Below are 16,767 nucleotides of genomic sequence, written 5' to 3'. Positions count from 1 at the left end.
GATGAAGGCTCATTCTTCATTGGCTTTTGCCTTGGAACATGCTCGGATTATTCACAAAAGATAAAAGGTTAATTCGAGAGGGATTATTCACAAAAGATAAAAGTTTAATTCGAGAGGGAATTACTCTTCTGCTTCAAGACTACCAGCCCTCTAGACTGTAAGCTCGTTGTGGGCAGGAAATGAGTCTATTAACTGTGTTCTATTGCTTAGTAAAAATAATAATAATGATGATGATATTTTTTAAGCCCCTACTGTGTGACAAGCACTGTTCTAAGCGCTGGGGGGGATAGAAGTACAGTACTCTGCACGCAGAAAGCGCGCAAAAAATATCATTGATTGATTGACTGATTGAAAATTTCATCCAGCAAGTTAATGCCATGATATAGCGGGGCTAGGCCGGAGTGGGAAGATTAAAAATGCCAATTCTCCCCGACTTCAGCTAGGATAGGGGTCTTGGTGAATAACAGGGAGTACCAAGAATGTTCCAACTGCCACAAGAAACACATGATTCATGTTATTTTTTTTTTGGTACTTATTCAATCATATTTATTGAGAGCTTATGTGTGCAGAGCACTGCACTAAGCGCTTGGGAAGTACTTCTGGGCCAGACACTGTTCTAAGAGTCCGGGTAGGTACAAGTTGATTAGGTTGGACACAGTCCCCGTCCTATGTGGTAAGAAGGGGAGCGAACGGGTATTTAATCCCCATTTTACAGTTGAGGAAACTGAGGCCCGGAGAAGTGAGGTGACTTGCCCAAGGTCACACTGCAGACCAGTGGCAGAACCGAGATTGGAGCCCTGGTCATTCATTCATTCAATCGTATTTATTGAGTGCTTACTGTGTGCAGAGCACTGTACTAAGCGCTTGGGAAGTACTTATGTGCCAGACACTGTTCTAAGAGTCGGGGTAGGTACAAGTTGATTAGGTCGGACACAGTCCCCGTCCTACATGGGGCTCATGGTCTAAGTAGGGGAGAGAACGGGTATTTAATCCCAATTTTACAGTTGAGGAAACTGAGGCCCGGAGAAGTGAAGTGACTTGCCCAAGGTCACTCTGCAGACCAGTGGCAGAACCGAGATTGGAGCCCTGGTCATTCATTCATTCAATCGTATTTATTGAGTGCTTACTGTGTGCAGAGCACTGTACTAAGCGCTTGGGAGAGTATGATACACAGAAGCAGCGTGGCTCAGTGGAAAAGAGCCCGGGCTTTGGAGTCAGGGGTCATGGGTTCAAATCCCGGCTCCGCCAATTGTCAGCTGTGTGACTTTGGGCAAGTCACTTCACTTCTCTTTTAGACTGTGAGCCCACTGTTGGGTAGGGACTGTATCTATATGTTGCCAACTTGTACTTCCCAAGCGCTTAGTACAGTGCTCTGCACACAGTCAGCGCTCAATAAATACGATTGATTGATTGATTGATTCTCTGGGCCTCAGTTACCTCATCTGTAAAAAGGGGATTAAGACTGTGAGCCTCCCGGGGGACAACCTGATCACCTTGTAACCTCCCCAGCGCTTAGTACAGTGCTCTGCACACAGTCAGCGCTCAATAAATACGATTGATTGATTGATTGATTCTCTGGGCCTCAGTTACCTCATCTGTAAAAAGGGGATTAAGACTGTGAGCCCCCCGGGGGACAACCTGATCACCTTGTAACCTCCCCAGCGCTTAGAACAGTGCTTTGCACATAGTAAGCGCTTAATAAATGCCATCATCATTATTATTATTATATTGACTCTCAGGCTTATGCTGTAACCACTAGACCACACTGCTACAAGTCCAGGCTTTCCAATCAGCTGCAAAGGGAGCACGGCAAGCAGTGTTGCTTAGCGCACGGAGTCCGACGTACCTGGGAGTCAGAGGACCTGGGTTCGAATCCTGCCTCTGCCGCTGGCCTCCTGTGGGACCTCCAGACTGTAAGTTCACGGTGGGAGGGAAAGTCACTGTTCATTGTTGTGTTGTATGTTCCCAAGCGCTTAGCACACAGTAAGCACGCAACACGTGCAACTGAATGATGAATGAATCGGTAAAATGAGGATCCAAGACCTGTTCTCCCTCCCTCTTGGACTGTGAGCCTCATGTGGGGCAGGGACTGCGTCTGATCGGATTAATGATTATTAATTATAATGGCACTTATTAAGCGCTTACTATGTGCAAAGCACTGTTCTAAGCGCTGGGGAGGTTACAAGGTGATCAGGTTGTCCCATGGGGGGCTCACAGTCTTCATCCCCATTTTGCAGATGAGGTAACTGAGGCCCAGAGAAGTGAAGTGGCTTGCCCAAAGTCACACAGCTGACAATTGGCGGGGCCGGGATTTGAACCCATGACCTCTGACTCCAAAGCCCGGGCTCTTTTCCACTGAGCCACGCTGCTTCTCTGGATTATTTTGTCCAGTGCTTGGCACATGTAAGCATTTAACCAATACCACTATTATCGTTTTTATTATTATTGAAAGAATAAATGCGGCTCGGCAGCCCCCAAAAGGGACTGTTGAGATCTGCTACTGTTTTAGGCCTTCAAGGCCCTTCAAGGCCCTACTTCCCTTCAAGGCCCTACTGAGAGCTCACCTCCTCCAGGAGGCCTTCCCAGACTGAGCCCCTTCCTTCCTCTCCCCCTCGTCCCCCTCTCCATCCCCCCATCTTACCTCCTTCCCTTCCCCACAGCACCTGTATATATGTATATATGTTTGTACATATTTATTACTCTATTTATTTTACTTGTACATATCTATTCTATTTATTTTATTTTGTTAGTATGTTTGGTTTTGTTCTCTGTCTCCCCCTTTTAGACTGTGAGCCCACTGTTGGGTAGGGACGGTCTCTATATGTTGCCAACTTGTACTGCCCAAGCGCTTAGTACAGTGCTCTGCACACAGTAAGTGCTCAATAAATACGATTGATTGATATTCTATTAATTTTATTTTGTTAGTATGTTTGGTTTTGTTCTCTGCCTCCCCCTTTTAGACTGTGAGCCCACTGCTTAATCGGTAGCATAAACTGAGCATCTACAGCGTGAAGACTGAGAATCAGTAGGGTCTACGTGGAAAGATCCTGAGAGTCAGAGGAACTGGGTTCTAATCCAGCTCTGGCACTTGCTGGCTGAGTGACCTTGGGTAAGTCACTTCCTTCTCTAGACTGTACACACGATATGGGCAGGGAATATGTCTGTTCACTGTTATATTGTACTTTCCCAAGAACTTCTAGACTGTGAGCCCACTGTTGGGTAGGGACCGTCTCTTTTTGTTGCCAACTTGTACTTCCCAAGCGCTTAGTCCAGTGCTCTGCACACAGTAAGTGCTCAATAAATACGATTGATTGATTGATCGACTGATTGATTTCAGGGGACTCTGGGAGTCAGAAAGCCTGGGGTCTAGCCCCAGTTCTGCCTGTAGCTGCCTAACGTGGGTGAATAAAAATAACGATAATAATGATGATAATAATGGGGTAGATACCAGCCACTCAATTTGCACGCAGTCCGTGTCCCACATGGGGCTCACAGTTTTAATCCTTATTTTACAGATGAGGGACCTGAGGCCCAGAGAAGTGAAATAATAATAATAATCAATCATCAATCGTATTTATTGAGCACTTACTGTGTGCAGAGCACTGTACTAAGCACTTGGGAAGTACAAGTTGGCACTATATAGAGACAGTCCCTACCCAACAGTGGGCTCACAGTCTAAATAATGGCATTTATTAAGTGCTTACTATGTGCAACGCACTGTTCAAAGCGCTGGGGGAGTTGCAAGGACTTCCCTGGCGGAGCCAGAATTAGGACCCAGGTCCTTCTGACTCTCAATCAATCAACTGTATTGATTGAGTGCTTACTGTGTGCAGAGCACTGTACTAAGCGCTTGACTCTCGGGTCTGTGCTCTATCCAGCAGTCCTCGCTGCTTCCCTGACCAAGAACGAGTCTGGTGCTGCCAACGCAGAAACACGAGGAGCCATCGGGCAAGGCCAAAGACACCGCTTTTCCGTTTGCACTGCATCACCTTTAATCGTCTAAACCACCGCTGCCGAGTGTGTTACTCCACGCAATCAGGTTTTCCACTTCGGGGTCCCACAGCTCGTCTTCCGCAGCGTCGTTCATTACCGCGGAGACGATCTTCCCCCACAGTTCCTCTTCTCGCATATTCACCTTCCCCTCAATTCTTCCACCAGCCGCTGGCTCAAGGGGATTTGGATCTGAGGCATAAAATCAAAAGTTTGCAATTGAACGGCGGAGAGGGCACGAGGAGTGAAAAATAACCTACTACTTGTACAGTGCTTTCAGTTGTTGGGGTCAGGCTTCCTAGAGGTTGAAAAATTTGCATTTGCTCTATTTCCTTCATATGAAATGCTCTTTAAACTTACCCAAACTATAATACACAATCATAATAATACCATTTATTAAGACTGTGACAGACTGTGAGCCCACTGTTGGGTAGGGACTGCCTCTATATGTTGCCAATTTGTACTTCCCAAGTGCTTAGTATATTGCTCTGCACATAGTAAGCGCTCAATAAATATGATTGATTGATTGACTGATTAAGTGCTTAGTATGTGCAAAGCGCTGATGAGATCACCATCCTCATCGAAGGTATTTACTGAGGATCTACAGTGGGCAAAGCACTTGGGAGGAAGCAGTGTGGTCTAGTGGAAAGATCACAGGCCTGGGAGTAAGAGAAATGGGGTTCTAATCCTGGCTCTGCCCCTTCCCTGCTGTGTGATCTGGGGCAAGTCACTTACCTGCTCTGGGAGTTAGTTTCCTCATCTATAAAATGGGGATTCAAGACCAGGCCTTTTCCTCCCCTGGATTGTGAGCCCGACTGCATTGAAATTGTATTGCACTGAAAGTGAAATTGTATTGAAATTGCACTTATTCGTTCATTCAATCGCATTTATTGAGCGCTTACTGTGTGCAGAGCACTGTACTAAGCGCTTGGGAAGTACAAGTTGGCAACATATGGAGACGATCCCTACCCAACAACAGGCTCTCAGTCTAGAAGGGGGAGACAGACAACAAAACGAAACACGTGGACAGGTGTCAAGTCGTCAGAATAAATAGAAGTAAGGTAGGAGTCACTGACTGATTGCTCAACTGACTGACCTGGACTAGTTGGAAGAGGGCTTTGAGATCTTGGCCTTGGGCAAGGAAAGCAGGGGTGGGGAGGGAAGGGTTGCTGAACACTGCTGCTTGGAGTATAGAAATTAATAATAATAATAATAATAACGATGGCATTTATTAAGTGCTTACTATGTGCAAAGCACTGTTCTAAGCACTGGCACTGTTCTAAGTAGACCAAGGGGATAAATCAATCAATCAATCAATCAATCAATCATATTTATTGAGCGCTTACTATGTGCAGAGCACTGTACTAAGCGCTTGGGAAGTACAAATTGGCAACACATGGAGACAGTCCCTACCCAACAGTGGGCTCACAGTCTAAAAGGGGGAGACAGAGAACAGAACCAAACATACTAACAAAATAAAATAAATAGGATAGAAATGTACAAGTAAAATAAATAAATAAATAAATAAATAGAGTAATAAATATGTACAGCCATATATACATATATACAGGTGCTGTGGGGAAGGGAAGGAGGTAAGATGGGGGGGATGGAGAGGGGAACGAGGGGGAGAGGAAGGAAGGGGCTCAGTCTGGGAAGGCCTCCTGGAGGAGGTGAGCTCTCAGCAGGGCCTTGAAGGGAGGAAGAGAGCTAGCTTGGCGGATGGGCAGAGGGATTGGGGGCATTCCAGGCCCCGGGGGATGACGTGGGCCGGGGGTCGATGGCGGGACGGGCGAGAGCGAGGTACGGGGAGGAGATCAGCGGTGGAGGAGCGGAGGGTGCGGGCTGGGCTGGAGAAGGACAGAAGGGAGGTGAGGTAGGAGGGGGCGAGGGGATGGATGGACGGCCTGGAAGCCCAGGGTGAGGAGTTTCTGCCTGATGCGCAGATTGATTGCTAGCCACTGGAGATTTTTGAGGATAAAGAAGGGAAACCAGCAGCCTGATCATTTTCCATCCACCTGTCTCTAAATAAACCCCCTTTGTATTAGGTGGGGTTTCAATGGAATAATAATAATAACAGCAATAGTGGTATTTGTTAAGCGCCTACTGATGTGTCAAGCACTCTGCTAAGTGCTGGGGTAGATCCAGCGCTTAGAGCAGTGCTTGGCACATGGTAAGCGCTTAAAAAATACCATCATCATTACAGAGGAGCAGCGTGGCTCAGTGAAAAAGAATACAGACTTTGGAGTCAACGGTCACGGGTTCAGATCCTGGCTCCGCCAGTTGTCAGCTGTGTGACTTTGGGCAAGTCACTTCACTTCTCTGTGCCTCAGTTACCTCATCTGTCAAATGGGGATTAAGACGGTGAGCCCCCATGGGACAACCGATCACCTTGTTAACCTACCCAGCGCTTAGAACAGAGCTTTGCACATAGTAAGTGCTTAATAAATGCCATCAGCATTATTATTATTATTATTATTAAACAAAATAATGAGGTCCCACTTGGGGCTTACCTCCTTACCTTCCCCACAGCACCTGTATATATGTATATATGTTTGTACGTATTTATTACTCTATTTATTTTATTTGTACATATCTGTTCTATTTATTTTATTTTGTTAATATGTTTGGTTTTGTTCTCTGTCTCCCCCCTTCTAGACTGTGAGCCCACTGTTGGGTAGGGACCGTCTCTATATGTTGCCAACTTGTACTTCCCAAGCGCTTAGTCCAGTGCTCTGCACACAGTAAGCGCTCAATAAATACAATTGATTGATTGATTGATTACAGTCTACATAGGCGGGAGAACAGGTATTCATATATTCATTCATTCATTCATTCACATTTTTTGAGCACTTACTGTGTGCGGAGCCCTGTCCTAAGCACTTGGGAGAGTACACTACAACAATAAACCGACACATTCCTTGCCCACAACGAGCTTAGAGTCAAGAGGCAGGGAGACAGACATCAATACAAATAAATAAATAATAATAATAATAACAATGATGGCATTTATTAAGCGCTTACTATGTGCAAAGCACTGTTCTAAGCACTGGGGAGGTTACAAGGTTATCAGGTTGGCCCACGAAGGGCTCACAGTCTTAATCCCCATTTTACAGATGAGGTACTGAGGCACAGAGAAGCGAAGTGACATGCCCAAAGTCACACAGCTGAAAATTGGCGGAGCCGGGGTTTGAACCCATGACCTCTGACTCCAAAGCTCGGGCTCTTTCCACTGAACTACAAGCCAATCCAGTTGGACACAGTCCACGTCCCACACAGGGTGCTCATTCTTCACCCCCATTTTACAGATGAGGTAACTGAGACACAGAGAATTGAAGTGGCTTGCCCAAGGCCACCCAGCCCACAGGTGGTAGAGCCGGGATTAGAACCCATGGCCTTCTGACTCCTATAAATTATATCTATCTATAAATTATAGATATGTACATAAGTGCTGTAGGGCTGGGAGTGGGGGACAGAACAAAGGGAGCAAGTCAGGTTTGAACTCTCCATTTTGCAAATGAAGGAACTGAAGTACGGAGAAGTGAAGTGACTTGCCCCAGATGACGAAGCAGATGAGTAGCAGGGCCGGGATTAGAACCCAGGTCCTCCGACTCCGAGGCCTGCACCCCTTCCACTAAGCCAAGCAGCTTCTCAGGCAGAAAACAGTGGAAATACATTGATTTCCATTTGTTCAATCTGATTTCAATTTGGTAATGACTGTACTGTGACCGTACTTTCATTTTCTCTGTCTGATGCTTCATCACGGAACCTTAAAAAGGTGCTCTTTCAGGTGATTAAACTGAACAGTGCATTTTTATACTACCTTATTTTACTTTTTAATTGCTGTCTGCTCTGTTACCCACCAAAATGACAAAGCCTGAAGACCTGCTTCAACTTAGATGCGAGGAAAGTAAAGAATGATTTTCTTTTGATTGTTTTTAGAAAAAAGATACTTTTAGAAAACCCAAGATACCCCAAGAGTCAATTTTATTCTGTTCCATAATGACTTCCATCTTAGATTGTAGAACATCACAGGGAGTTTTGTTTGGGGGTGGGGAGGACATGTAATAAATCAAGGCTGTTTGGTTTGCAAGTCAAAACTGTGAATTTTGCCAATGAGCTTGGCTAGGAATCTGAAAATACAGCTGGGCTATTTCGGATGTCTTCTATCGGAGGTCATAAAAGATCTTTCATTCCACAGGTATGGCTATTATTGTTGAGGCTCACCACCGGGAGGATTTGGAAACAGAAATCTGGCGGAAAAAGTGGAATGAAAACTGTCCAGAACCCAAAGCTACGCAACGCTGTTCTTTGAGCCCGTGTGTGAGGCCCCAGTTGCAGGGATTCTGGTTTTGATTAAAACTCGACGTCATGGGGCTGAGAATCGGGGTGGAAAATAAACTAGAAAAGATGTATTCCAGCCAACTGCAAACAGGAATAGGCACTCGAGTTGGCTGAAATAAGGACGTTTCTCCCAAGTTTTGCACTGAAACTCTTCGGTAAAAGACTTGCGGGAGATCCACGGGTAAAAGAAATCCCAGATGAGGACAATGCAACAATGGAGTGGCGCTTTTCGGAATTTCAAAAATACATGGCATACTCACAATGGAAACAACATTATTTTATCATCATCATCAATCGCATTTATTGAGCGCTTACTGTGTGCAGAGCACTGGACTAAGCGCTTGGGAAGTACAAGTTGGCAACATATAGAGACGGTCCCTACCCAGCAGTGGGCTCACAGTCTAAAAGGGGGAGACAGAGAACGAAACCAAACATACTAACAAAATAAAATAAATAGAATAGATATGTACAAGTAAAAGAAATAAATAAATGGGGAACCACAGTATCAGGGAGATTCAGTACTGTCCTTATTGCCAAAATCTTGCTTTCTGACATTGTCCTTGGATAAAACGAAGCCAGCAATCCACACAACTGTACTGGACTCTGAAAGGAGCTATTTGCAAAATCCAAATGTTCCCTCGAGGGCATGTTTTATATATTCAGAAGTCCACCCAGTTCTGCCAGTACGCCGATTTTCACCGTTCGTTTTGACTAGAACTCAACGTCAGTCCGACGCCACAAGCTTGTTTGGACTCGGTGGCTTAGTTGTTGTGCGCTCAGGCATGGTAGCAAAACGGGTGGATGTTGCCGAGCAAGTTTTCACAAGAACGTGGCTAACGCGCCAGGAAAACCTGGGGTATGCCTTTTGGGGCATTATAACATTTTCCCACCGTTTCATTTTCAAACCAGGGACTTGAACCTAATCTTGAAACACTTATTAGCTGGCCAATGTTTTTAGTAGCCTACCAAAATTCCAACATCACCCGCAATTTTTTTTTTTCCAGCTTGCCCTGAAAGAATTCCTGGCTGTCTCGCGTTTCACATACTGATTCTCCTTCATAGGCTTAAAAAACTGCAAACACTTGAAAGTCAGGCCATTATAGGCCCCACCACCCACTGCTTAGTACAGTGTTTGGCACAAAGGAAGCTCTTAACTACCACAATTATTATTATTATTGTTATTACCACAGCATAGTTGTGTTGGGTTTTAACAGTGAAGAAAACAGACAAAGCAGAATGAAGCATTTCTGCTGGACAGTAGAGTAAAATGCGCCTGTTTAGAGGTTTCTCTTCCAACTATAATTAAATAGCAAATGTCATCAGAGCACTTTATTGGCAAGGGACCATTCTACAGTTAACAAAAAAAATTTAGTACAGGTTGATACGATGAGAGCATTAGACGTGATGACAGAACACTCCCTTCCCCTCCGGGGGGTAACGTGAGGCTTAATTAATGTCCGTAAACTGCTGGAGGCGCTTGATGATAATAATAATATTAATAATGACAGCATTTATTAAGCGCTTACTATGTGCAAAGCACTGTTCTAAGCACTGGAGAGGTTACAAGGTGATCAGGTTGTCCCACGCGGGGCTCACAGTCTTAATCCCCATTTTACGGATGAGGCAACTGAGGCCCAGAGAAGTTAAGTGACTTGCCCGAAGTCACACGGCTGACAGTTGGCGGAGCTGGAATTTGAACCCATGACCTCTGACTCCAAAGCCCGGGCTCTTTCCACTGAGCCACGCTGCTTCTGGCCCCGCAGAATGAAACCATACCAAATGATTCTAGCATTCGGTAAGGAGAGGAGACGCCTCTCGGATTTCTGCAGACATCGACAGGGACACTCGATTCCCCTAAATAATAATAATAATAATAATAATAATATTGATAGCATTTATTAAGCACTTACTATGTGCAAAGCACTGTTCTAAGCGCTGGGGAGGTTACAAGGTGATCAGGTTGTCCCACGGGGGGGGTCACAGTCAATCCCCATTTTACAGATGAGGTAAATGAGGCACAGAGAATAATAATAATAATAAGATATTAATAATATCTTAATAATAATAATAAGATAAATAATAATAAAATAATAATAATAATAATGATGATGATGGTATTTATTAAGCGCTTACTATGTGCAAAGCACTGTTCTAAGCACTGGGGAGGTTACAAGGTGATCAGGTTGTTGTTAATAATAATAATAATAATAAGATAAATAATAATAAAATAATAACAACAATAATAATAATAATGGCATTTATTAAGCGCTTACTATGTGCAAAGCACTGTTCTAAGCACTGGGGAGGTTACAAGGTGATCAGGTTGTCCCACGGGGGGGCTCACAGTCTTAATCCCCATTTTACAGATGAGGTAACTGAGGCCCAGAGAAATTAAGTAACTTGCCCAAAGTCACACAGCTGGCTATTGGCAGAGCCGGGATTTGAACCCACGACCTCTGACTCCAAAGCCCGGGCTCTTTCCACTGAGCCACGATGCTTCTCTAAAGAGCGGGATTTAATGTTCCCGATGTGCAGGGAACATTACCTGCATATATACAGCACCTGTATATATGTATATATGGTTGTACATATTTATTACTCTATTTATTTATTTATTTATTTATTTTACTTGTACATTTCTATCCTCTTTATTTTATTTTGTTGGTATGTTTGGTTCTGTTCTCTGTCTCCCCCTTTTAGACTGTGAGCCCACTGTTGGGTAGGGACTGTCTCTATGTGTTGCCAATTTGTACTTCCCAAGCGCTTAGTACAGTGCTCTGCACATAGTAAGCGCTCAATAAATACGATTGATTGATTGATTGATTGATTCTCCATCTCGCCGCCGACCTCTCACCCATGTCTTGCGTCTGTCCTGGAATACCCTCCCTCTTTGTATCCGACAATGACTCTCCCTGCTTCGAAGCCTTACTGAAGGCCCATCTGTACCAAGAGGCCTTCCCTGCCTAAGCCCTCCTTTCCTCTTCTCTGAATCTGGTCTGCATCTCCCTGACTTGCTCTCTTTATACATAATAATAATAATAATAATAATGGCATTTATTAAGCACTTACTATGTGCAAAGCACTGTTCTAAGCGCTGGGGTAGATGCAAGGTAATCCCATGTGGGGGGCTCACAGACTTAATCCCCATTTTCCAGACGAGGTAACTGAGGTACAGAGAACTTAAGTGACTTGCCCAAAGTCACACAGCCGGCAAGTGCGGAGCCGGGATTCGAACCCATGACATCTGACTCCAAAGCCCGGGCTCTTTCCACTGAGCCACGCTCCCTCTCTACATCCCTTTCCCAGACCCACAGAACTTATGTACATAGATGTAATTTATTTATTTCAATGTTTGTCTCCCCCTCTACACTGTAAGCTCACTGTAGGCAGGGAATGTGTCTGTTATACTGTACTCTCCCACAGGCTTAAAACAGTGCTCTGCAGACAGTAAGTGCTCAATAAATATGATTGTCTGACAATGCCTTGAAACGTGTCCTATCCAAATGGGGAAGAATTTTCTCTCATTCTCCAACAGCATTCTGATCAGACTGTACAGTGAACAAGCTTAATACAGTGCTCTGCAGACAGTAAGTGCTCAATAAATATGATTGACTGACAGTGCCTTGAAACGTGTCTTATCCAAATGGGGAAGAATTTTCTCTCATTCTCCAACAGCACTCTGATCAGACTGTACAGTGAACAAGCTTAATACAGTGCTCTGCAGACAGTAAGTGCTCAATAAATATGATTGACTGACAGTGCCTTGAAACGTGTCTTATCCAAATGGGGAAGAATTTTCTCTCATTCTCCAACAGCACTCTAATCAGACTGTACAGTGAACAAGCTTAATACAGTGCACTGCAGACAGTAAGTGCTCAATAAATATGATTGACTGACAGTGCCTTGAAACGTGTCCTATCCAAATGGGGAAGAATTTTCTCTCATTCTCCAACAGCACTCTGATCAGACTGTACAGTGAACAAGCTTAATACAGTGCTCTGCAGACAGTAAGTGCTCAATAAATATGATTGACTGACAGTGCCTTAAAATGTGTCCTATCCAAATGGGGAAGAATTTTCTCTAATTCTCCAACAGCACTCTAATCAGACTGTACAGTGAACGAGCTTAATACAGTGCTCCGCAGACAGTAAGTGCTCAATAAATATGATTGACTGACAATGCCTTCAAACGTGTCCTATCCAAATGGGGAAGAATTTTCTCTCATTCTCCAACAGCATTCTGATCAGACTGTACAGTGAACAAGCTTAATACAGTGCTCTGCAGACAGTAAGTGCTCAATAAATATGATTGACTGACAGTGCCTTGAAACGTGTCTTATCCAAATGGGGAAGAATTTTCTCTCATTCTCCAACAGCATTCTGATCAGACTGTACAGTGAACAAGCTTAATACAGTGCTCTGCAGACAGTAAGTGCTCAATAAATATGATTGACTGACAGTGCCTTGAAACGTGTCCTATCCAAATGGGGAAGAATTTTCTCTCATTCTCCAACAGCACTCTAATCAGACTGTACAGTGAACAAGCTTAATACAGTGCTCTGCAGACAGTAAGTGCTCAATAAATATGATTGACTGACAATGCCTTGAAACGTGTCCTATCCAAATGGGGAAGAATTTTCTCTAATTCTCCAACAGCACTCTAATCAGACTGTACAGTGAACAAGCTTAATACAGTGCTCTGCAGACAGTAAGTGCTCAATAAATATGATTGACTGACAATGCCTTGAAACGTGTCCTATCCAAATGGGGAAGAATTTTCTCTCATTCTCCAACAGCATTCTGATCAGACTGTACAGTGAACAAGCTTAATACAGTGCTCTGCAGACAGTAAGTGCTCAATAAATATGATTGACTGACAGTGCCTTGAAATGTGTCCTATCCAAATGGGGAAGAATTTTCTCTCATTCTCCAACAGCACTCTAATCAGACTGTACAGTGAACAAGCTTAATACAGTGCTCTGCAGACAGTAAGTGCTCAATAAATATGATTGACTGACAGTGCCTTGAAACGTGTCCTATCCAAATGGGGAAGAATTTTCTCTCATTCTCCAACAGCACTCTAATCAGACTGTACGGTAAACAAGCTTAATACAGTGCTCTGCAGACAGTAAGTGCTCAATAAATATGATTGACTGACAGTGCCTTGAAACGTGTCCTATCCAAATGGGGAAGAATTTTCTCTCATTCTCCAACAGCACTCTAATCAGACTGTACGGTGAACAAGCTTAATACAGTGCTCTGCAGACAGTAAGTGCTCAATAAATATGATTGACTGACAGTGCCTTGAAATGTGTCCTATCCAAATGGGGAAGAATTTTCTCTCATTCTCCAACAGCACTCTAATCAGACTGTACAGTGAACAAGCTTAATACAGTGCTCTGCAGACAGTAAGTGCTCAATAAATATGATTGACTGACAGTGCCTTGAAACGTGTCCTATCCAAATGGGGAAGAATTTTCTCTCATTCTCCAACAGCACTCTAATCAGACTGTACGGTGAACAAGCTTAATACAGTGCTCTGCAGACAGTAAGTGCTCAATAAATATGATTGACTGACAGTGCCTTGAAACGTGTCCTATCCAAATGGGGAAGAATTTTCTCTCATTCTCCAACAGCACTCTAATCAGACTGTACGGTGAACAAGCTTAATACAGTGCTCTGCAGACAGTAAGTGCTCAATAAATATGATTGACTGACAGTGCCTTGAAACGTGTCCTATCCAAATGGGGAAGAATTTTCTCTCATTCTCCAACAGCACTCTAATCAGACTGTACAGTGAACAAGCTTAATACAGTGCTCTGCAGACAGTAAGTGCTCAATAAATATGATTGACTGACAGTGCCTTGAAACGTGTCCTACCCAAATGGGGAAGAATTTTCTCTCATTCTCCAACAGCACTCTAATCAGACTGTACGGTGAACAAGCTTAATACAGTGCTCTGCAGACAGTAAGTGCTCAATAAATATGATTGACTGACTGCCTTAAAATGTGTCCTATCCAAATGGGGGATAATTTTCTCTGATTCTCCAACAGCACTCTAATCAGACTGTACAGTGAACAAGATCCTTGTGGGCAGGGAGTGTGTCTGCTTATCGTTGCACTGTACTCTTTCAAGCGCTTAATACAGTGCTCTGCATGCAGTAAGCACTCGATAAATACGACTGAATAAACTCCCATGTTATGGGACGAATGAGGGGCATCTATCTAAACCAGCTGCAGTCTTCCAGAACTTCAGCGTGGCTCTAAATCTCTCTTGGGGTCATGGCAACTGGTGGACAGATCAAGGAGAAGCAGTGTGGCTCAGTGGAAAGAGCCCGGGCTTTGGAGTCAGAGGTCAGGGGTTCAAATCCCGGCTCCGCCAACTGTCAGCTGTGTGACTTTGGGGAAGTCACTTAATCAATCAATCAATCGTATTTATTGATTGAATACTGAATTCAATCAATATTGAAGCGCTTAGTACAGTGCTCTGCACACAGTAAGTGCTCAATAAATACGATTGATGGTGATTGAGCGCTTACTGTGTGCAGAGCACTGGACTAAGCGCTTGGGAAGTCCAAGTTGGCAACATACAGAGACGGTCCCTACCCAACAGTGGGCTCACAGTCGAGAAGTCTAGAAGGGGGAGACAGAGAACAAAACCGAACATACTAACAAAATAGAATAAGTAGAATAGATATGTACAAGTAAAATAAATAAATAACAACTTCTCTGAGCCTCAGTTCCCTCATCTGTAAAATGGGAATTAAGACTGCGAGCCCCACATGGGACAACCTGATCACCTTGGATCCCCCCAGCGCTTAGAACAGTGCTTTGCATCATCATCATCAATCGTATTTATTGAGCACTTACTGTGTGCAGAGCACTGTACTAAGCGCTTGGGAAGTACAAGTTGGTAACATATAGGGACAGTCCCTACCCAGCAGTGGGCTCACAGTCTAAAAGCACATAGTGGTATGTTAAGCACATAATAAGTGCTTAACAAATACCATTATTATTATTATTATTATTATTATTATTATTAAGGAGAGGCGCCAAAGTTCAAGACCCACACTGTGCTCCTTGCAGGAAGCAGGGAGCAGTGGAGGTTTTAAAGACGTGTCCGTGGGCACTTACTCTGCTTCTGATCAGTCCTGGAAAGATCACCCCACCCTCAACTGGACACCACAGCTGGAAAGCTATGCCATCATCATCATCATCATCAATCGTATTTATTGAGCGCTTACTATGTGCAGAGCACTGTACTAAGCGCTTGGGAAGCACAAATTGGCAACATATAGTGACAGTCCCTACCCAACAGTGGGCTCACAGTCTAAAAGGGGGAGACAGAGAACAAAACCAAACACACTAACAAAATAAAATAAATAGAATAGATATGTACAAATAAAATAAATAAATAAATAAATAAATAGAGTAAAAAATATGTACAAACATATATACAGGTGCTGTGGGGAAGGGAAGGAGGTAAGATGGGGGTTAGGGTTAGCCCTAGATGGTGGTAGGATGAATCAAGTGAAGGAGTTTTGTCCCCAGAAAGAGGAGTACATCGCTCCCCAGTCAGGAGAGTGAAGGGAGAAATGGTGTAGCGGATACAGCCTGGGCTACGGAGTCAAAACGTCATGGGTTCTATTTGCGGCTCCACCACTTGTCTGCTGTGTGACCTTGGACAAGTCACTTCACTTCTGTGCCTCAGTTACCTCGTCTGTAAAATGGGGATTGAGACCGTGAGCTCCATGTGGGACAGGAACTGCATCCAATCCAATTTCCTTGTATCCACCCCAGTGCTCACTACAGTGCCTGGCATATAGTAAGTGCTTAACAAATACCACATTATTATTATTATTATTATTAGCATCATCATAAGCCTGGAGGGGAGGAGGAAAGTGGGTATGTGGGGTGAGATGTTAACTCTAGAGGTCAGATCTAGGACAGTAATTGTTGGATATGAAGGGGAAGGGTGTTCCAGGCCAGAGGCGCGACATGGGCGAGAGGTCGGCAGCAGGATAGATATAGGGGTTAAGAATAAGAATTTAGCCCTGGCCAGTTTAAGGGCACCTCCTAAAATCGTCTCCCTTTACTTCTGTCTTAATCTAATAATGATGGTACTTGTTAAGTGCTTACTACGTGTCAAGCACTGTTCTAAGCGCCGAGGGAGATCCAGCCTAAGAAGGTTGGACACAGTCCCTGTCCCACATGGGACTCACAATCTTAATCCCCACTTTAGAGATGAGGTAAGTGAGGCGCAGAGAAGTGAAGTGACTTGCCCAAGGTCCCACAGCAGACAAGTGACCTTCCAACTCCTAGTCCCATTCTCTATCCACCTCGCCATGCCACTTCTCTTCATCTAATAATAATAATAATAATAATGGCATTTATTAAGCGCTTACTATGTGCAAAGCACTGTTCTAAGCACTCACAA

The 16,767-nt window shown here is 44.1% G+C and overlaps 1 protein-coding gene across 1 annotated transcript in view; it reads right to left on the bottom strand.

Moving 5' to 3' along the window:
- Window positions 1-3,973: 3,973 nt before the first annotated feature.
- The window catches only part of UBE2U (ubiquitin conjugating enzyme E2 U), a 59,216-nt gene continuing 46,422 nt past the window's right edge, over window positions 3,974-16,767 (bottom strand). The window contains exon 10 of the mRNA XM_038753091.1: window positions 3,974-4,182. Coding sequence (XP_038609019.1) covers window positions 3,992-4,182 — 191 coding nt within the window. The 3' untranslated portion in view covers window positions 3,974-3,991. The remainder of the gene's footprint in view (window positions 4,183-16,767) is intronic.

Source organism: Tachyglossus aculeatus, chromosome 10, assembly GCF_015852505.1.
Source record: "Tachyglossus aculeatus isolate mTacAcu1 chromosome 10, mTacAcu1.pri, whole genome shotgun sequence".
Classification (NCBI taxonomy): domain Eukaryota; kingdom Metazoa; phylum Chordata; class Mammalia; order Monotremata; family Tachyglossidae; genus Tachyglossus; species Tachyglossus aculeatus.
The sequence above is the reverse complement of the archived record's forward strand: the minus strand, read 5'-3'. Positions and strand labels throughout refer to the sequence as shown.